This window comes from Sparus aurata, chromosome 14, assembly GCF_900880675.1.
Source record: "Sparus aurata chromosome 14, fSpaAur1.1, whole genome shotgun sequence".
NCBI classification, from domain to species: domain Eukaryota; kingdom Metazoa; phylum Chordata; class Actinopteri; order Spariformes; family Sparidae; genus Sparus; species Sparus aurata.
Window position 1 is genome coordinate 18,477,082 of NC_044200.1, and position 22,424 is coordinate 18,499,505.

The window sequence follows — 22,424 nt, forward strand, 5'->3', positions numbered from 1 at the left end:
ACACTGTAGCCAAAAGATGGATGGATTGTGGGTGCAGTGCGTGGACGCGGAGTGATGAGCCAGTTTCAGCATCCACTCAATCCGCTGTCACTAGCCCAAGAGGAAAAATGCCTGAGTTGCCACATTGCAGCATAAACTCAGTAAGAAATTAGGGATATCAGAAAGAGGACTGACTGCATTCACAAGCGTGACTTAACTAAATCCTTACCTTCATATGTTCCGCTCTCTAGAAGGGCTCCACTTTTCTCCAATTCCATAAACCGGTCAACGGTCACGAAATTATAATCCACCCCGGGGACTTCTCCTTCCTTGGGCTGCCTGGTTGTGCCTGCAGGAGATAAGCGAGGAAGAGTTAGAGCTGCCGGAGCTTTGAACGCCTCATCACTGCTGAATGAAGGAGACTTTAAGTAAGAGTGTGTCTTTGTCAAGTGTTTTAGAAGAGATCAGAACAGACCGGAGCTGAAACACGCTGACCCTGACCCAGCTCTATTCATTAAGTGCCCTCTTTATTCCTTTTTGTCCTATTGCTCAGCCAAGGCTGAATATTTGATCAGCATGCTTTCAGAGTGGGGGGGTGGGAGTGGCAAGGTACCATTTCAGGAGCTAAGTGATGCAATTTGGACACCAGGAGGGGAAATCAAGTCAATTTGCATGGAGCTGACAGCACAGGACTCCCTGACAGGGAGCTGCACTCCTGCCTGCTGACTACAACACCGGAGTGATGAAAAGGTTTTTAATAGCAGCAATTTAAGTCAACTTAACTGACAAAAAAAACAATGTGTGTCAAAGTATTTATGATGTTAAACTAAGGTACAAACGACTTGCTAAATACCTCATCGCCGTGTGCTAATTAGACATGTTAAACCTGATCCCGGCTGTGAGGACCCGCAGGCACTCTACCCCTGAGGTGCTGAATGGGTTTTTTTATCTGAGCAAGGGTTCTTCACACCACAAGAGGAGCCTGTAAAACACATTTGTTAGACCCTAACTGCGGCATATAAAGTATCCATCTGTGTGTTTTAAGGTTAGCAGGGGAGCAACTGTGTTACTGATCACCTCTGGTAGGTGGTTTCGTGGTGATTTGACTTTAAAAAGTCCACCTGACATCGCTCCTGCATCGCTAAACAAGGCTGGACCGATGCCCGGGTTTAATTTCTTCCAAACACTGAATGCCAAACGTTACTTTTACACAAAGAGGACTAATCAGAACAATTTACTGTTCTTGAGACAACGCTGTGAGAGAAAATGGGTACTCTTAGACACAATTTATGTCATTTCTGATGCTAGGGGTCCCTCAGTCTAACACTGAAAACAAAGCTGGTGATGATGGTGTCATCCTGAAGCAGAGTGGGATGTTGGGATGAGGTCATGTATTTAAGTTTTACTCAAGTTTCTCATTTGTAATTAAGTTTAACACACTGTCAGCCAGAAATTTACAAAAATGGTGAGACTCGGAGGAGGTTTCAGACTTCCTTCAACAAGCATTTCGGCGGAACCATTTTAAGAGTCAACAGATGACACCTTTTAGTTTTTCCTGGTCATAAAAAGGGATGTGATCACTCGTCATCTCGTTGTTCACTACCCTCATCACCCATCATGTCATCATACTTCATAAAATGGGAATCCCTTTGTTTGCTGCGCCAACTTTCCCAACAAAGTTGCCGTCGCCACTACTTCTGACCAGCCCAGTTTTTCTAGCAGTATCTCTCAGGAGACTCATGTCCAAACATCTGGGCGGTACGACGTCTAAACAGAGTTGAAAAGGTGTTTTTGGTTTGAAGACAGATCTTTTCCACCGAAGACTCTTTTCATGCGAACAGCACTTCTTCAGCCAGAACCCTTGTCCGGAGATATGGATTCAACTTTCTCCTGGCGGCATCAAACAATGTAATGAACAGAAAATTAATCTAAATGAGGCCATTAAGCTGCTCGACAAGTCTTTCCCAAGTTGTCTCGTTAATATGCTGAATAATTACTCCTTAAACAGAGAAACTAAAGCCACAAAAGGCTTTACAATCAGCTCATCTGATGGGGACCGCAGCGGTCTGATTTTTGTTTACAGAAATTTCCGCTCGAATACTTGCAATCAAGCTGTCAAACATGACTGTCACATGGAATTAAGTGGCACCTCGTACGCACTTTTTCAAGCCTTCGAGTGGAAGTGTACTGTCGACGACCTTTGAAGCTTAAACATCAAACTGGAACCTGCTGACTGAGTAATTTGTAAGAGCTTATAAGAGCAAATGAGCAGCAGGGAATGCCGTTATGTGTCGGAAAAACTGTCGTGTGAAATGTACGCATGTGAGTGTGTGCATAGAGAGCTTCTTGATTGTGTTTGTCTGCATGGGGGCTTGTGTATACCCGTCAGATTAGCCTCCCTCACAGGCAGAGCTACTGACTGAGCAACACACACACACACACACACACACACACACACATTTCAAAGAGGACCTTTGATGTTTTAGAACTATATTTAGCAGCATCTTCTGGTGGGGACTTCTCTCGGGTGACAATTTCTAAAAGGAGGCAACCACAATGCCTCTCGGTTTTCAGTCCTTTCTATGTGGGTCATGGTCCTGGAGTGCAAATCGGCGATTCACATACTCTGTGATAATGATATTAACTATTTTTATGAAGGCACAGTATATAGAGATTATTTACAATGCTTTGATTACAGAAAATTGGGACACTCATTAAGGTTAAATACAGCACCCATCATTTTGTCGGCCTGCAGGAGCTTGGATTCTCAAATCCCCTCAGGTGTGTTCTGGATTTGGGCCATTTCAGGAGTGTGGAAAGCTCTGTCTAAAAATAAGTATTGTTTTTTTTCTGCACAGGCATCCTTCTAATCTGTCAGGTTCCTGTATTATTAGGAAACCAAATGAGACAGAGAAATAAAGACGGAGATTTAAATCCCAAAAGATAAACCAGAACATACTTATTTCTGATGTCAGTGGAGACTGATGATAGGGAAGAAAAATATCAAGCAAGATGGAGTATTACTTAAAAATCTGCTCAGTAACACCAGACATACAGGACTTTGATGTAAACATCAAAGCATGAAAACCTGACTGAATGAAAAAACAGGAGATTCACTGATGTTTAAAACAGAGTTACTCCAAAATGGGTCAGCAGTTTTAAACTTTTGGTTTTATGGACATGACAGCTCATGAATCCAAGGTGTCACCTGCCTGAGCTCTTTGTAAGACAAACTTGAACACACACACACACACACACATATATATATGTATATGGACGATATATTGAAGTTCAGTACTTTGAAATGTTTTAAGGTATAAACCTTCAGATTTTCAACAAATCAAACCCATTTATTTTATACTACTCATCGTGCTATAGCTATTCCATGCCTATGCAAGAGGGATGCACCGGCAATAAGATATTCGCATATTGAGCAACATTTGGAAGACAAGAAACATCTCATCTGCACATTGCATGTAATTTGTGCACATGCACATATGTTACTCAATGACGTAACCCAGCTGGGCATAACAGTTGGTCTCAGGCATTTAGAAGGCGAAACATATTTGTGTCGGAACAAGTAAAACTGCATGGCTGAACAACGAGGGGGAAGCAAGTGGCTGCCTTTAAACTGCGACCACCGGGACACATGCAGGTTTCACCGAATCAAACGGAACTGTACTGAAAGATAGAGATAATTTAATACAGCAAACAAAAATTTATCAGATTTCTTAAAGAAGTGTGCTTTCTTTCATTTTGCAGCAACCTCTCTCTGCTCCTGATAAAGTGAGCAAATATGCCCCTCGGTCTATTCGTGATTTAATAGCAATAGTTTAGTTTTTAGTATATTTCTGGAAAGCAAGCAGTCCTGCTGGTGTTCTACAGCACCAAGTGAATAAAAGAATGTCAACACAATTACGTTAGGGAAAATGTCAGACAAGGTGTCCATCATCACCCGTATTTATTCCTAATTTTAGACACCTTGAAGGGCGCTTATTCCTGTGTCACTTGCTAAAGAAATATTCATGCAATCAAAATATACAAGGAATAACTCTTTGGCTCTTTGGAGTTTGGCTAATAGCTGCAACCATCCCATAAGGTTTTAATCCAATGGAAATATTGTTGACTATTCCAGTAAAATTCAGATCAACAAGTCTGCTCAGCTCATAGAACCCTTTCACTCAGCTAAAAGCAAGAAAGCTAACATCATGCTAGCAAGATTTAAAGTCAGTAACATTGTGTGCGATTGATAAACAATAAATGTATTTTGACGTTACGTTTAACAACAAGACCGGCAAGTCCTGACAGTGCCGTCATTTTAGACAAAGGCTACAACGCATTAAGACTAGAGACCTACTAGAGTAGGTCCATAGGTGTCCTTAATCAGAAGTTAATTGACACCCTGCAGCCAATCAGAATGAGGTGGCGTATTAGGACTAACTTCACAATTAAAGCACGATGGGTATGGTAATGCATGACAACACAATTTATACCCTGGAGGCATCATCAGCCGTGCAGCATTTAACAGAAGTATAAATCCTTCTTTAAACTTTGCTGCCTCTCAAAAGACAATAAACAAATCGAGACTATAAATAGCGGATTAGTGAATAGCAGCTCATCTGTCTGTCTCTTGCAGGAAATAGTAAAAGGAATTGCTTTTTCTACTGGGATGTAAGCCAACAAACCCGACAGAAGCAGGGCACATAAAGAGAGAGAGGAAGCAATGGCTATTGAGATTGTGGTAGTAGGAGTAAGATTCAAGTATAGGCAGAAGCAGGGGTTTATGAAGAGAGGCAGAATGGATGCTGTAGTGTGGGATAAGGCTCTCAAAACCGACAGCTACCCTGCTGTTCTGGAGCCACGATCAACTCCACAACCTCAGGCCACAAGTCCAACTCTCACTCGTGCAGCTGAGCACCATTACCAGACGCCCCGGTCACAGCCAGCACTTGAAGTGGTTTCATACCGGAACTTTTTGCTAATACAGAACACATTAACATCGCTCGAAGCTATCCCTGCGTTAATAAAACACACTGTATTAAACGCACGACCTCGGCTATATTCGGCTTCACATTTGCACACTGCACAGTAAAAACTGTATAAGCTGATCACAGTTTGAACCTGAGATAACTGTAGGCAATATAAAAAGGCTCAGTGGGGACCCAGACAGTCTCTGGAAAGCGGAAACATTGGCCTCCATTTGAAACAAAGGATTTATATCCAGAGAATATCCTGAGGCGTCACAGAGTCAGTTCGTGCTGTGTATTCATGACGGGGAGTCAAAGCGCGTGTGAAGACCCCGAGGAAATGATTATACCATGACCATTTAAACTAAGCATTTCCATACAGTTAAAAACAATGAAAACAAAAGAAAAATTATCGGAAGTGACATATACTGTTGTCAGGAATGTATTTGTCTGAAGCTGAAAGTGAACCATAGCTCATGTGGTGTAATGTGCTTTTACTAAATATACACAGGGCTTAAAAAAAGGAACACAATGCATGTCAGATGACGAGAGACGTGATGGCAATGGACAGTGTTGTGAAACGTCCTTTCACAACTGAAGTTCAGTATATTTGGTTTTACGAACAATCCAAGAGGAATAAACTCAACTGATTAAACTCAGTTAATCAGACTGAAAGGTAATTCAGGACCCACATGTGCAGATCAAACTTTACACCAGTCCAAATAAACCATACGAACTGGGCAATGGACCTCAGTTATTTTAACCAAACAAAACAGGTTTGGTGTGAAAACACCCAAAGAAAGTGAGACGGACTGCAGGACAGCTTGTCCTGTCAGCTTGTCTGCGAAAACATGGCACCTCATTCCTTGTGAGAACCTTCAGCAGCTGAATCCGACCAAAACAGCCTCTTTTGTTAATTATTTCAGCAAAGAGAGAAAAAAACTGATTTGGAATACCAACCCTTGAATGTTTTTCTCATCTTCACGAGGTTGACATTTGTAGTTTCAATTAAACTAATGAATGAATTGCCTTTAAATTTACTAAAACCATTCATGTCACCCTCAGGATGAATTGTAAAAACTCTGGGGATGTCTTAAGTTAGGGTAGGAATTATATTGTAGAAGTATTTTCTGTTTCATTTGTTTAACTCCAAAAAACAATCGCTAAATGAAATGCTCTGGCAAAAATATGGGGGGGGAAAAGAAAATCAACCTCACCGAGTTGTAGATTTTCCGTTCTATCGTCACAGTTTCCAAGTTCAAACACTTCTGGAAAGTTGAGAAGTGTTTCGTCACACACTTTAAATATGGAAAACTGGTCTTTCCTGGCTGTCGTCTTTGATGTGTGTGATAGGGGAATCAATTAGCTAAACTTGAGAAAATGGTGACTTGTTGAACTCCTGTTAGGATTCAACTCTGGCAGTGCATATATGGGAGGAAGTCTGTTATTTGGATGGTGTTTTCATCATGAAATACACACCTGATAAAAACACGTGTTAGCAGGACATCTTGGTTAGGCTGTTAGCGCATAGTGGAGCTCAGCAACAGATGAATGTTTTCCCTAATGTAGTGACAATTGGTGGCAGTGACTGTACACTTAAATGAGTTAACTACAACTACAGCACTGCGCATATTTTACTGTTATTGCTTTAGCTTTGAGTGAACATTAACTTTAAGCACCCTGTTAGCATCACCAAATGAATGTGTTAATTAAATCACTTCCTTCCTCATCTTTGAATACAAAGACAGCTAAATACAGGCCTTGGTAGCCATTCACTGAGTCCTTGTCTTAATCCATAAAGAGATGGATATCTGAATGTTGAGTTTGTTTCTGCAGGAAAATCTGTATTATGGATGATGATACAGAAGTCCGTTTTCATCCATCTACTGCATCATCCTCTCAAAAGATGATGCAGTCTTGTTCTTTATACCTTGCCTCTTTCATCTTGTACTCTACACGCATTTCAAACGTACACATTAGAAGATATTTCATCCAGCGACTGAGTGGAAGTCGCCCTCCGCAGAGTCTCAGTCGTGACAAAGCTCGAAAATCATTCTCTGACTCATCTGGTTGGATTCATGTTTGACTTTTAAGAAAAAGAAAAAAAAGTACGTGCCCTTCACATTTTCCTGCATTGGGTGTTATTACAGCAGCTGCCATATGACCAGAGGGAGAGGTCCAGCTTTATTATTCTGCCACTAAAGTTCAGGTGCATCAGACCAGGTCGTGTTTTGTGTGTCATACAGCTTTAAAGCCCCACTCCGGCGACTGTTACTTACTTTTTAACGGTTATTGTTCTATTTCAAACAGAAAATAGGGGAATGGTTAACAGATGAATGCAACCAGATCACCATTCTAGCAAGTTCAGCATGATTAGCATGGATATAGATAGATAGTAAGATATTAACATGGATAGATATAACATGGGTATTGGCAAGGATAGCCATAGCATGGACGTCATGGATAACAATAGCATGGACATTAACATGGATATTAGCAAGAATAGCAATAGCATGGAGATTAGCATGGATATTACCAAGAATAGCAATAGCATGGATATTAGTATGGTCAGCAACAGCAAAGATGTTAGCATAGATAGCCTTAGCATGGACATTATTATTGATGGCATCAGCATGGATATGAACAAGGATAGCAATAGAATAGCATGGATGTTAATATGGATAGCAATAGTATGGATATTAGCATGGATGGCAGTTAGTTAGTCATGGGCAAACTGTAACTTGTACTGTACATTTAACTCACAAAAATATGAATAAAAATGCCAAAATACACTTGAACAGGGATTTAAGCCAAATATACTGTAGCAAAATATATATTTATGTACTGTGTACTGTAACAAAGGGAAACAGGGGTCAGGGGTGAGACAGAGGTATCTAGCCTCTGGCGGTGTTCAGCCCCCCTTTCTGTGCTTTCCTAACAGCCCAGTGTTGTAGACAAATGCCTCAGGCCTGACGCTAAAGACGGGTCCTGCCCTTTTTACGCCCTAAATCCTCTGTTATGACTGGCCAGGACAGTGTCAGCACTGCCCATTGTAACCACCCTAATCTTGCCATTAGCCAATTAGGAAGTGACGGGCAGCTGTAATGCCCTTGCATTAGAGGGATGGATTAGTTTTCCATTCAGCGCCTGGCTGCTGCCTGTGGGCAAATGGACTGATGGAGGACAGTGGACCGCTGCAGCGCGCCACCGAAAAGCTGCTTTCACTGCACTTTGCCTCTGTAGACGGCGAGCGTGGCGATGTGCTTATTCTCTGTTTTCACCGATGATGCAGTGCAGGTTCTTAATCAACCGTGATTACATATCATTTAAGCGGTAATAAAGTCTATTGAGCAGTCAGTGCGGAGGAGGCTGCTGTTTTCGCTGGGCTGATGATGAAAGCCAATGCTTTGCAGTCTATTCATATTGGCTGGGAGTGTTTTTGGTTCCCTGGCAAAGCACAGATGCAGAACTTCACTCTTGGTTCTTGACCAAACAACAGTCATTTTTTCTCTTCTGCACCACTTAATGAGATTTTAGGCTCGTTCGAGTTCAGTCAAGTTCAGTGAGAATGACTCTGTGTTGCTCCCCCAGCTTATTGACAGCTAGTAATGTGGGATAGATTGGAGAAAGCCAGCCAGTGAACCATGTTCCCCTGCCTGCTGGACCTCTGCCGCCCTCCCCTGAATTCCATTAATAGCTCTGCCCTCCAGGAGGTGTTGGGTGGACCGCCTGTAACTCAGCCAGAGATATTGATGACTGCATCCTCCCCCAAGGAGAGAAGAGAGGAAGGGAGTGCTGAGTGCGGAGGGCTGATAACGTGATAAAAAGGTGGTAAAAGGGGGAATGTAAAGGGTGGTTCATCACCGAGGCCAGTATTTTAAAAGTGAAGGGTATTAATCTCCTGGCTGGTTCACATTTCCTACAATGTATTGCACCCGCTCTTGGAGGAGATATATCACAGTGTTAAAACCGCAATTTTCATTCTACAGCATCTAAGTAACTCATTTTAATGTGTATTAAAGAGACAAACAAGCAGAAGAAATAAGAGAACTTCTTCCATCTTTCATAAGATTAAAGAAATCATTTCTCTCGGTAAATGATTCTTGTTATTCCTCAAAAATACCCTACATGAACTTTATTGTAAGTACAGAACGTTCACATACAGATAGCTAATAGTTTGAAAAATCACAGCGACACGGTTACTGCGAGCTCGTGTAAGAAGATTAAAGAGGGCTGCTTGAAGTTTAATTTATTCAAACACACGTGTCAGTTTAAAGCCGGAGCCTCAGATCCTGCCAAACTAAATCAAGTAAGGACAGGTTGTAGCATCTGATAATGTGATACGCTGTCAAAATGATAAGCCTTCGCTGTAAATGGGCTGAACAAAACGCTGTTATATCATGTGATACACTAATGCACTTGTAGACATTCATATATTTTCAGTTTAATAACTTGTATGAATAATTAAAAATACTAATTTAAGTAATTCTCGGTCCCTCTTTAAGTTGGAAATGATCTATATTACTGCAAGTTAACATGTTAAAATATTGTAATATGATACTGGAGCTACTTTTATTTACATTCAGTGTTGAATTCATTTACTTCTTCATAAAATATTTAACAGTTGATATTTCTTAAAAATCTTTACATCCAGTCTTGCAGTCTTCTTCTTCCCTGCCTTTGTTAGCACATTAGCGCTACTGACTGTCAGTCATTCAAGAAGCAAGAAACCATAGCAGAAATGTGTATCAAAGTGCTGTATGCTGATGATTCAACTAAACGATAACATACCAACACACATACATCTATAGAGGAGGTGTAATGGAACCTAGTTGATCCATGATCGATACAGACCATTCCTGACAGTTTGGGACACAGAGAAACACGTATTAATAGCAAAATGTAATCATTGTGGTTTGAAATTTCTTTGAGCATCACAGCCCCAGCAGATTTGATCCATGTGGACTGGTAACATTCGGAAAGTCTTTATGAGCTAGCAGAGAATTAAACCGGAAGTTAGTCACTCTGCTGGTGGTCTCTAGTGTGTGCGCTCAATGGGCAACTTTTTTGGCATCAAGCGCCACTGAGCACCTCTCATTGGAATGAACGGGGCTCTTCTGATACTGTATCCAGAGTCCCCTCACTAGATCCACGGCTTTATCATTTTTAGTAGTCATCATAGAAATAGATGGAAATAGATTGTAAGATTGCAAGGTTTGTTGTAACAAGTATAACACTTGTAACACATCTATGTTTGTAACTTCAGAAAGAGAGAGAGACGACTACATCAGAGCCAAAGTAGCAACTTTGTCAGTCTGTAACCCCAACCACTAAATGATCATCCAATCTATGACTCAGACCTGTGATAAGATCCAAACCGTGGGTTTTGTGATCTTAATCAATAGCACTACTAATGGTGAGAAACTCACAGAGTGCCTGTAATTAGCAAGTCACTACATAATCAGAAGACACGGACAGCTGAAGTGTATAATCATGCAAAGAATGACCAGTGAGAATTTTACCCCTCACCTCAGGCTGAGTGATCCATCATTCAGTTCACACCAGAAAGTGAGCTTGTGGCAAAAAATAAGCAGAAAGTTTAAAGCCACTGCAAAACCGAATTACTTTAATCATTAAGGCTGATGAGTTGACTCCAGATTGGAGCCAAAATGATTTGTCAATCGACAGAAAATTAATCAGAAAATAATTGGTTAAGCCTCGAAATTGGCTTTCAAGGAAAACTGTCAATCATTTATTCTGATAACTTTTTCTTCTTTTTACTTTTATGTGATGGTGAACTGAATATTTTCAAGCTTTTGGACTGTTCCACATGGACCGAGCAATCTGATGTCATCACCTTCAGTTTTTATAGAACCAACTCATTTTAATTAATTGAGAAATTAAATGCAACATTTAAAAAATGATTAGTTCATGCAATGCCAAAACAAAGTCCCCAGCTCGGTGCAGAAGTCTGTGACAGTGACAGATCAGCCTGTCAGTGCCAAGAGCTCTCTAGTATTGATAAAGTGCCATATTCGGGAGAGACGTGTTGGTGAATCCCAAAAACAGTCAGCAACAAGTAAGCTTGACATTCAGGATGTAGCTCAAGTATCTGTAGGCCTATCCCACACATGAGATCCAGAAGACAAATATAGACTGTGTAAAAACAACCTACCCCTACACAGGGATGTCATCATGATATCTGTTATCATTGAAAATTGAATCAGAGCTCCTCTATCCTCGTTTCTGTGTCTCTCGTGGGAAGATGTGAATGGCTCCTTTCATCGCATCTCAACCTCCCCTCTATCTCTTCTTGCTCCTCCAGCATGCCACTAAAAAAGATCGCCGTTGGTCTTGCTCCGCGTCTCAACTTCCACGGGAATCAAAGCCGTCATGTTTGCAAAAAAAAAAAGAGGAGGAAGAAGAAAAAAGGCGAACACACTAATTATTCAGAGCTGGGGAGGAGCCTGGAGCGTTAACGCCAACCAACTTTAATCTGGAGAGATCCGCGAAAAAATATATTCGAAAAAAACACAAGAAGGAAGTGTCATTTTCTCAGCAGCTAGTCCAATCTTTCTGTGAATCCACGGAGCATTGTACTACACATTCACGCACGCACGCGGCCGACAACCGGCAGGTACAAAAAGAGGAGACGAAGAAGAGGGAGGAGAAAGAGAGGGCAGAGATATAGAGAGATTAAGGGAAAGCTGATGTCATCCGTTTGGATATGTATGCCCCGGGTTGGGTGCTTTTCAGGGTGTGTGTGTTCAGTGATCGGGGATGTGAACGTGCTGCTTTGTCAGCCTAATCCCCCCCAGCCAGGGCCACGCTGGCTCGAGCACATTACCACCCAATGACACAATCTGTTTGTCAGGACACCCAGCACACCTATTATACATTTATAACGCCCCGTCACGACTGGCCCGTTCCAACAGTGCAACAACCTTACACGTATCCCCATCAGCCCCCGTTTCATCGCTGCTCTCTATCCAACATCCAGTGTCAACAGCTGCAGTGTCAGGAGGGCCAATTTGTGTGTTTCCAGTGACCGCTTCGGATCAAGCGAGGGATTTGAACCAACAGCCCGCTGGGTCAAGAGAGGCTGGAATAATCATCACACCCTGCATGGTGGTAATCATCTCATGCTGAAACCTCTTGACCCTTTAATACCAGAAGCTAAGCTATCTCATACGGTCATCACCTCTGCCCCTTTTCTGTTATTGGACCTGCAGTGTGTGCGCGCGTGTGTGTGTGTGTGAAATGAAGCTCTTTTAAAAGCTTTACCTCTTACAGACAGTAGACGTGATTATGAGCGCAGCAATATGCCATTTCTCTTGGGTTGTTTACTGTTCCTCTGTTTGCTCGACCCCATTACAAATATAGTACTCAGCACTCAGTAGAGTGCATACCTCCGACAGGGCCCGACAGCTCTCTTTAATCAATCAAGCCTAATCCAATACTCACTCATGGATACCAGCCACCTAAATACACCTGATATTTTTCATCAAGATCCACACATTATTCCATTAAATGTTGCAAAACTCTTTATCTCACAATGTTAAAGAAGGTCCTGGATCCGTCTGGTTAAACCTGACACTGTGTTCATATTAGCTGATCTGGTTTTGGAGTTTTTTGTTTTGTTTGTTTTGCTCAAACCATCCCACAGCAAGTGATTTCCATCCTGCATTAATGAATTCCAGTTGATCATTAAGAAGTATGTAGATTTAAGAGTTGTTAACAAACAACATGTACAGTATCTAACCCCTGCTTGTGACCATTTTTTGTGGGCATTATTCATGAATGTAGCTATGTAGGAAGATGTTCCTGTTCTTTATCCAGCCTGCTAATTGGCTGTTTCCCTATAACTAGATTTGTTTGAATCGCTGGACAAATTGGAGACGGTAATTCCAGTGCCAGTGTTATGACAATAAAAGCTTTGTGTACAACAGAATGCGTTTCACTGCGTATGAAGTATAACTCAAAGAAGAGAGGGTGCGATGTGTTGACGCAAATAGCACCAATCAGATAGTAAACTAAACGGTGACTCTAATCAAGGGCACATAAATCAGAGTGGGAGTCATGAGTAAAAGTACAAAGAGCCTGGATTTCTCCCTCAAGCCCTGTTGTGTTGAAAGAAGCTTCCCCTGCATTGCAATTAAACTGACATTGAAGGAGTGTGACCTCAACCGGCGAGAAAGACTTTCCTTTCTTTTGAAAAGTGTTGTTTGTGTACAGAGTTAATTACAGTTCAGTATTTCCCAGTTTTATTTTTATTTTCTTATTTTAGTTTTCAATTCAGTTCAGTTAATTTGGGTGGGTTGATTGTTTCAGTGTCGCTTTTTATTGTTTAAAAATGTTTAGTTATTGTTTTTGTTAAATATTATAAGGGAATTTGTCAGGGAGGGGATTTATGATGTTAAGAAAAGCTTTAGCAAACAACATATGTGTCATGTAGCAGAGTTAATGTTGTCAACAATAAAGAAACAACCTTTCTTTATGACTAAGATGAGAAGCTGACAAGCTCAAAATAGATCTTTGCTAATAAAATCTGTGACAAAACATATGCTTTGTTTTAACTGACAAAACAGGGCTAAAATCTTAGTGGTGGGGCCTTGGGACATTTTAAAAGATGAATAATATTATCCCACAATTGTGCCTCTAGTCTGTACACAAAAACATACACATCTGTTTTCAATTACTTGACAGAAAAAGCTTTATGGTAGCCAAGAAGATGGCATCCATTGCAATTACTATCTATACAAACTGTTTTTTCTAAGATTGCAGAACAATTTATTTGGAAGATATTTGTGTAGTATCATTAGCTCCAAGGCCATGTAGGCATATTAACCCACTAACTGTTTCAACACTAGTGTAATTTTAATGGTAGTATTTCTAAGTAAAACTACACAAAAGCCTGATCAAACCGAAAAGAAATCTGCTAACATGGAGCTGCTGATAATGTGGAAACTTATAAAATTGAATAAGATAGAAATTAGAGAAAGAGAGAAATCATTTTAACCAACATGTAATGACTTTTAGTCGACTAAAACTGGACTAAAATGATAAAAAACAAAGACATATTGCTGATTTTATCCAGCTTAAGTTCTAGTTTTGACTGAAAAGTGCTCTAAGGATGATGATGATGATGATGAAGATGATGAATGAATGAATTAAAACTTATTATATAGTTTACGGAGAACGGTGGGAAAGTTGACAGGACAAGCGTTGGTTCTGTGTTCAGTGTTGCATTCAAGGTATTTTTTCATGCCTCAACTAAAATTCCCTCTGAAGTGGTTAGAAGGATTTCTAAAGTATATGAGCTAATACGAGTTCGTGCGAGTTATCTCCATTATCCATTATCTCCAGCGTCCATTAATTCAAGATCCAATTACTTCTGATCGCTCTGAGGCCCCTCCCACCCTCCATCCATCTCCGACAGCTCAGCCAATAGACGACTCTCGGTGCGACAGATCAAATTTCCACCTCCACAAATAATCCCTCACCAGGACGCTGCTGCTAACGTAGCAAAAAGTATAATTGGATCCTTTTAATAGTGTTCACTGTGGCCACTTTCAGCCATGTAATTAGGTTTCTCTTCCTATAGATTTAATGGTGGTGGGCTGGATGAGTCGAATGACAGAGAGACAACGGGAGGGAAAAGGTTAAAAAAAAAAAAAGCTTCCGTTTTACACTAGGCTTAATCCAATTTCACCCACAGAGAAATCATCTCATGCCGTATATACTTTTTCAATGGGGTTTTTATGGGCCACCATAAAAACCATAGACTAGTGTCAAATATCCAGCCTCATTGATTTTTTGGCTGTGAGCAAAGTGTCTCTTCCTGCTTTACTCAGTCTCTCTCTCTTTGGCTTACACCTTTTCCAACTGGTTCCCCGAAACTCCACCGTGGGAAAAAAATTCTCTGAACGCTGCCACAGAAACCCCCCGAACACGATGCAAATTACGGGATTTCTGGAATGATTAATTTCTGCCACTTGTGAGCAGATTAGGGCGAGTCAATCAAATGAATAATATATGTAAAAGCGCTCTATCAGAAGGCAGTGGCACAGTTGCAGGGATGAATGGATCAATGGATGGTGGGGGAACGGTAAGCAGCTTAATAACAACAATTACATAGAGACACACCCCCAAAGAGACGAAGACAGGACCGACGGAGATGAGAAAAGAGGCGCTGTGACATTATAGGCCTTCAGCAGATGGATGGGTCGCTCACCTGTCCAGGTGAGAGAGGACGTTCAGTAATTTGAGGTGGCTGTTTTGACAGTTCATAACTCAGCAGCAGAAAAAAAGTGTATTTGTTTACACTGGAAAGTCGATTTCAAACTGTGCTCATCATGAAGACTGATCATCTTGCCCTTAAAAATGGCCTGTGCTAAAAAAAAAACCAGCAGGACCACAAGGCTGAGAGATTAGACATCATTTTCTGAAAGATGTCTGATGCATTCATCTAGTCGACCAACCACTCAAAGTGCCACATTCTCCTTTTGATACACTGAGGATTTCACAGAATAACGGACTAGTTGAAACTCTGCATTGTTGTGGACTTTCATTCATTTGGGATTTTGGCACAGGACAGTTTGACATCATAATGCATCACAGGAAGCTGTCCAGAGCTTTTGAGATGACCCCAACAACAGAAGGCAAACCTAACGTTACATGAATATCATTCTCTCAATCAATTTCTTCAGTATGCCACATTAAATATGCCGCATTTAAGGCATTTGTTCCTACATACATCCTAATTTGATTCAGTTTAAACGCATCAGTCAGCCCCATGTAGCTGAAATATACCAGACCTGCCTATCCACCAACAACACAGTCCATTCTGTACCAGTCACAAACATCTGGTTACATTTTCAAAATAAAAGGCACCGAAACTACTTGATTATGTTTTAAACTACTTGATTATGGGTTCGCTTCAAATTACTACCTGCTCTATACAGCCATCACTGATTGTTTGCCTCAGATGGGACTTGAACCCTTGTTGCCATGGTGACAGTCCTATGAATCAACCACCAAACCATTCACGAATTCCTACTGACACAGACTTTCTGGCTCTTTGAATTTCTCCCATCCGATATTCCCATTATTTTTTACCCAGTGGAGGTTTTTGGACATTATACACAAGTTTTTGCACACAGGGAATCCAAACCGGCACCCTCACACACTGATGTCTAGTTGATCGGCAGGTCTTTTATACCTTTTTGCGCAAGGCTGCTGGTAACATACAGTCCAACATGGATGTCGGAGACTGCCATCGTCCGACAAAACACCAATTTTGATGTCTTCGATTTACCAAGAATAACTGATTAATCAGGAAAATAATCGAGAAAGAGAATTGGTAGTCACAGTCATGTTCCCCTCCAAGCATCAGAAAACACTTCAAAGCAGCAGTTGCAGCATGTTTTATATAACTGAGGGGAAGGCAGTCTGTGTGGCGGCTCCATGAGAACATATGTGTCTCTCTGGGAGTTAGACTGGAGAATTCTCCGTCACATGTGTATTTCTACTCCCTCAGGGATGCCAAATTGCAGCTGTAGAAGAGAGGAGGCAAGAAATCAGGAAGAACAGGACGGAAGAAGAAGAGGAAGAGGACGGATGAAGTCAATCAAAAGGAAAAATGGCAGCCGGAAAATGGACTCGACATACAGCATTCACATTCGCCTCACAGCCACGACACTGAAGAGCATTGTAAGGTTATAATGTAAACTATAAAACATACGGCGGCATAAAATCACCAGCAGGACCATCTGGCTGCAGCTTAATTAAATACACTTAATCACATTGGAACATATGCAACACATTCATACGCCACAGCAGTGAATCAGGCAGGGCGAGATGAAAATAAAAATCCATTTTGATTACAACCAATGGACAATCTCTGAGTGGCACAAAACGTCGTCGCACACGGGTTGTTACGAAACGCCGCCGCTCCAAGTGATTCATTTATCTCTCCTGTTGTGTTAACCTTTCTCCTGCTCCCACCTGATGCAAACCTCAAGCATTTATCTGCCTTCTTCAGTTGACACTAATGACGACTGAATGGAGAGTACGGGCTGCGAACGTGTCAAGGCCGTGAATCACACACACTTGTGAGTAACAGGCAGGTGGGAAGAGTGTATGCACAGTTGATGGAAGTTTCGCATAGGATCGTGTCTGTATGCTAGTGGGAGGAAATTCTTAAAAAGTGTATGCTTATGTATGAATAAGTGCATGCAGGGGGGCAGAAATAAGTGCTTCAGTGAAAAAAAAGCCAATACAAGGAGAAAATTGCATAAAATGACCAACTTAAAATTATACATGCATGGATTTGAAATCTCATTGGGTCCATGCTGCGCAATCATCTGGAGTTTGGAGTGTAAGTGTCTCAGGAGAGTGGATGGAACAAGGACTGGGTCTCTTGTCTATGAAATCACTGTGGCTGTTGCTGGCCACAGAGCAGGCATTGAAGTTCCAGTTCAGAGGTCGGCAGATATAATACCAAACTCCGTAATGCATTTTAATGGAACTTGGTTTTGAAATAGTGTCATTTGCTGCTATTTAGTTGCCATTTATGCATGCAATACTGTGTTTTAGACTAAATATTTTTATCAAAATGCAAAATACTGGACATTTGGGAATAAAAGAAGACAGCGTTTGTTTTGTTAGATACACGACTGAAACACCAAAATGATCCATCAGTGAGTTGCAAAAACTTCATAGACGCTTGTTTGTAGATTGTAACTTACTGATGTGGTTTTATCTTGAAATGCGTAACTTGTAAACAGATACACGAAACATCACAGTATGTGAAAGTCTCCTCAGTTATTTTAGCTTTGTGATCGTGGCATTGTCTTTGCTTGGTTGTGTGAGAGGATCATTAAACCTATCCAGGAATCATTAAAAAATGTATTGAATGGATCCTAAATCACACACTTGTTGATCAGGTTGAGAGGATGGGTTTGCTGCGATGAGCAGAGCGACTCTTCCTGCAGATCGCAGACTTTTGTCATGTTCACTTCATGTATTATTGTTCGTCATATGATTATTTAAACCTCTACACTATTGGGACAAATGTTCTAAATTTTGCACAAGTTCCTTCACAAAAGATTATAAGAAATTTAAGCTGTGAGGGGAACTCTTCGTGGCTGATTTTACTGAAATTCTAGACAAATACGTTTCTGAATTTCTTAATTTCCTGAAACGGCCATACTGTATCTAAAATATTGAATGTTGTGCGTTTCAATAGTAAATGTGTGCATGAAAACTAGGTCTGCGTGTGTGTCTATGTGTGTGTGCTGCTGGCAGATAACCATACAGCGAGCAGCTTAGTGTTTACTTATCTAGCCTGTCCCTGCATGAAGCCAGTGGAGGCCCCTTATCACTGACCGTCAGAGCCCTGCAACCCTTAACTCAACCTGCCTGAAGAAAAGTAAGCCAGAAGAATAAAATATGCGGGAATGGAAGAAGAAATATGATATTTCTTCCCAGGAGATGTGGGGTCTGTGTCTGCAGAGACCTTAATGTCCTGAATGGGTTCGAATGAATGATGGTCAGGACTTAAGAGGATGAAGGAGGGAGGTGAAATTATCTTTCTTGGTTTTTTGATACAGAATGAAGTTATCATCAGCTGGTGATGGAAGGGGAAGCCAAGGAAGAGAGAAACTTGAAAATGCACAGACTAACACATTTCTTACGAAAGTAGAGGAAATGGAGAAAGAAGGATCATAAGTCGTGGCACGGTTTTATATAAGAATGGTATCTGAGCATAATCGCTGCAATGTGTAACTGTGGGTCAGCTGGGCATTTTATTTATCACTCATAATCCCATGAGGGTACGGAGTATAGAGCTGAGCATCATGGGACATGTTCTCCCCGAGTCCCCAGAGACCAAACGGCTCATTCCCCCTCAGAGCTGATAAGACTTGAAGAAGAAAGAAGGAGAGAAGAAAAGAAAGAGGATCGATTTCACTTTTATGTCTGTAGGCTAGATATGACGCTAGAAGGGAGCAGCTCAGTTTAGCATGAAGACTGGAAGCACAGGGAAACGCCTCAGTTGACACAAACAACGCATAATTTTTTCACTTTGAACGTCTGTGGTGGTTCTGAAAGGCGGCTTCTTTTTTATTTATTTTTTTACCATTGGACAGAGACAGGCTGGCTCCACCTAATGTTTCAAGCTTTTACGCTAAGCTCACCTAAGAAAGAAAGAAAATAACTTTATTTCCCCCCAAAAAAGCAAAGATGTCAAACATTTGATGTTCCAGCGCCTCAAAGTGAGCAAAATCTTTGTTTTACTCGCTACTTCTGTTCTAGTTGTTTTAAAACAACAATAGCGATATACTATTTGTAATTCTTGGCTTTATCGTTTTTTCTTTTCATCATCTTGTTTTTCTCTTTTTTTCATCTTTTATTTTTTTCAATACATTTTGAAATTTTATCTGAGATTTTTAATAAATTAATGTATTCTTAATTAAAAATCACATGTATTTTGTATCTCAGTATGCAGGTCTGTTTTTCCAATCTATTTTCTTCTTTTTCATTTTTGTATTGGATATTTAGTAATTATATTTTACGTCTTCACAACAACAACAACAACAATAAAAAGAATTGAAGAAAAAGAAGAAAAGAAACTAATTGAGAAGGAATTGAATCCACCAAACAAATATAACACTTTTTCTAATATTATCCACTCACTAGTGGGCATATAAATCAAAAATCTACTAAATGATGTCGGGGTGAGAATTAACCAAACTACGATGACATCACTCATATAGATGCTCTTCCTGCCTGACTAATGTTTCATAACGACTGAAGGGAAGTGATGGAGCGGCGGGGGCTCGGCATGAATATACAACATCCTGCACACCTGGCCTGATTATCCAAGAAATATAAACCAGGTCTGAAGCGTTTGACAGCACGTCATGATGGGTGGTTGTCTGCTACGGTGACAGATGGGTATGGCCCTGAAAAAAGTGATGGATGGGTGGGATAAAATATCTGAACTGTCATCCCCGGAGAGCGTGCAGGCTGACGGGCACAGAGACACTACTGGTTAAACTGAAAGCTTGGAGATGAAGTGAAAACATAAGTTACAGTTAAATATAAGTTAATGGCATGCATGCATTAACATTTCTTTGAGACGCTGGTTGGAGAACACTTAAGTGTGAACTTCTAGAAATAATTGCCACCGACTGACAAGTATGATATCCCTGAAGTGTCGGTGTGTCCTGACGAGTGTTGGACCTGTTAGATACAAATGTCTATGTTAATAATTTATGATGTTGGGAGCTGGTACTTTCTCCTCATTATAACCTGAAGCAGAACTTGTCTATTAAATCTCTAGAACCTATTAAAGGCCTTATCATATAATTATTTAATTATAAGTGAAGCCAAGCATGCTATAAAAAATACATAGCATGTGCATGTTATTTAAGTGTATGCAGTGGATTTGTACGAAACAAAGTAAATGAGGGGGTGAATAAACTAAAACAAGGCAACACTATGCATGATGAGCCCTCAAATTAATGAAAACATGCACGTGGGGCCTATTTTGTACTCACGCTGATAGCATGTTGTGCCCTTGATGTCTTTAAATCTTGGCCTTGATGTTTTTTTTAATGTTTTTTTGTCCCTTTGGCGACTCCTAGTCTCTCTGTGCTGCACTGATCTCTTTCCAACACAAAAAGTCAGACAAAAGGCCAGAATAACAGTGAAGCCTAATTAGGACAAATTCTGGGATATACATGAGGGGGATGAAAGGCAGGAGGAAAGACGTGAGAGCTGCAGAGAGGCTGAAGGGGACATTTAGTCTGATCCTATTCAATTCAAAATAAATCGGAAGGGTGACTTATACAAGTGCCCAGTGAATCAACAACTTAAAGTCAAAACAGAACAGCAAAACACCCGCAGCCGATTCTGATTACCATCTAGAGTTTTGTGCAGCAGACTTGAAGTCTTTGAGTAATGATTAGTATAATTGACAAGCTGAAAGTGATCTTTGCACGTCCAAATTTTTAGGGCTGCAGCCAACTGGCTGATTTGTCATTTTGTATTTATATGTCCAAAAACACTTCCCAGACCTCCAGGGTGACATCTTCAAATTGCTTGTTATTGATAACAGTTGCACCATCTTTTAAAAAACACAACCACATTTTGTTTCAAATACAAATTTCTTCTTGAAATGATTTTCATTTTCAGAATCTGTACAATCGTCTCTGAATGTCAATATACTTTTACAACACACAGTTCAGACTCTAGCGAAAGGCTGTGGTCTTGCTTAAATACTGAAAATGTCACCACTGACTTAAAGACAAGAAGAGCTTACTTTTGTAAAATGAAATGAAATCAAGATTTCTCCTCAATCTTATCTAAAGAGCTTTGATGCCTTGACTTAATTACATGCAGGACTCAGGATGTGCGGCACAGTCTCCTGTGTTAAAGTCTTGCTCTTTATGTCCTCAGGAGAATGCACCTAACAGGGTTACTTAATTAGGCTACAAAAAAAGGTAACTGTGTAACAGAAAAAAGATGTAATCTGTCTCTATAAACGCACTGACCGTTACAGAGAGAGTCCCTGTTGCTCCGACACTTTCTTTCTTGCAATCCACGAAAAAGTCTAGGTTTGGTCAACTGATTTAGGCGATGACATTTGGAGTACGCTGATCAACAAAACGTATCCATCGTCAAACATTATTATGACTCTGACCTCACAGCGGATAATGTCACAGAGGGCCTTCAGCGATACTGAATCTGACTCCGAAGTAAATTAAAATACATTTAGAAATAAGGAACAACACACTGCCTTGCATATGCACACATAACAACACTTCCGAAGTCTCACAGCCAATTAAACTATAGCTAATCTTACAGCTGCCAACTCATTACCATGGCCTCATGGTGAATGAAGCGTTTTCACTCTATGGGGGTTTCACCGAAACATCAAAAATATCACATTACAGCGCGAGTAATTGTGATACAAGTGATCTTCTCTTGTCTATATTTGCAAATTTGCTATTCGGTGGAACTAATCCAAAAGTAGAGAGTAATAATCCAGTTTCATTACTTTAAACATAGTGATACTCGGATTAGGATACTGACTACATTTTTCGGAACTGGACAGTGTTGACCATGTCAAAATAGAGCTCCTTAATTCAGCTGTCAACACTCACAAGTATTGACCGCACAGACTAAAAAGTGTGTGTTGAGCAGAAAATATTTCTAAAAAGACGCTGTTTTTTTCCCCCCAACCAACAGACCAAACCCCTAAAGTATTCCATGAAACAGTCCTCACATCTGAGGAGACCTCAACAGTTAATTGAACACTGTCACCAATTACTCTACTGAAATCAATCATCTTATTGTCTCAGCATAAGCGTTGAGTGTGCATGTCATTACTGTATGTGTGTCTAAATGAAGCGAGAAGCCATTATGTTTATCCCAACATGATGGCAATGCATATTTATGCCCCATTTTCTC

At 40.6% G+C, this 22,424-nt stretch overlaps 1 protein-coding gene across 12 annotated transcripts in view; it reads right to left on the reverse strand.

The window, feature by feature from the left end:
- The window catches only part of magi2a (membrane associated guanylate kinase, WW and PDZ domain containing 2a), a 257,725-nt gene that overhangs the window by 109,097 nt on the left and 126,204 nt on the right, over nt 1-22,424 (reverse strand). For all 12 annotated transcript variants that reach the window (XR_003986744.1, XM_030440388.1, XM_030440385.1 and 9 more), the window contains exon 3: nt 209-328. Coding sequence is in view for 11 of the 12 variants with exons in the window: in XM_030440388.1 (XP_030296248.1) it covers nt 209-328 (120 nt within the window). In the remaining variant the exon portion in view is untranslated. The remainder of the gene's footprint in view (nt 1-208; nt 329-22,424) is intronic.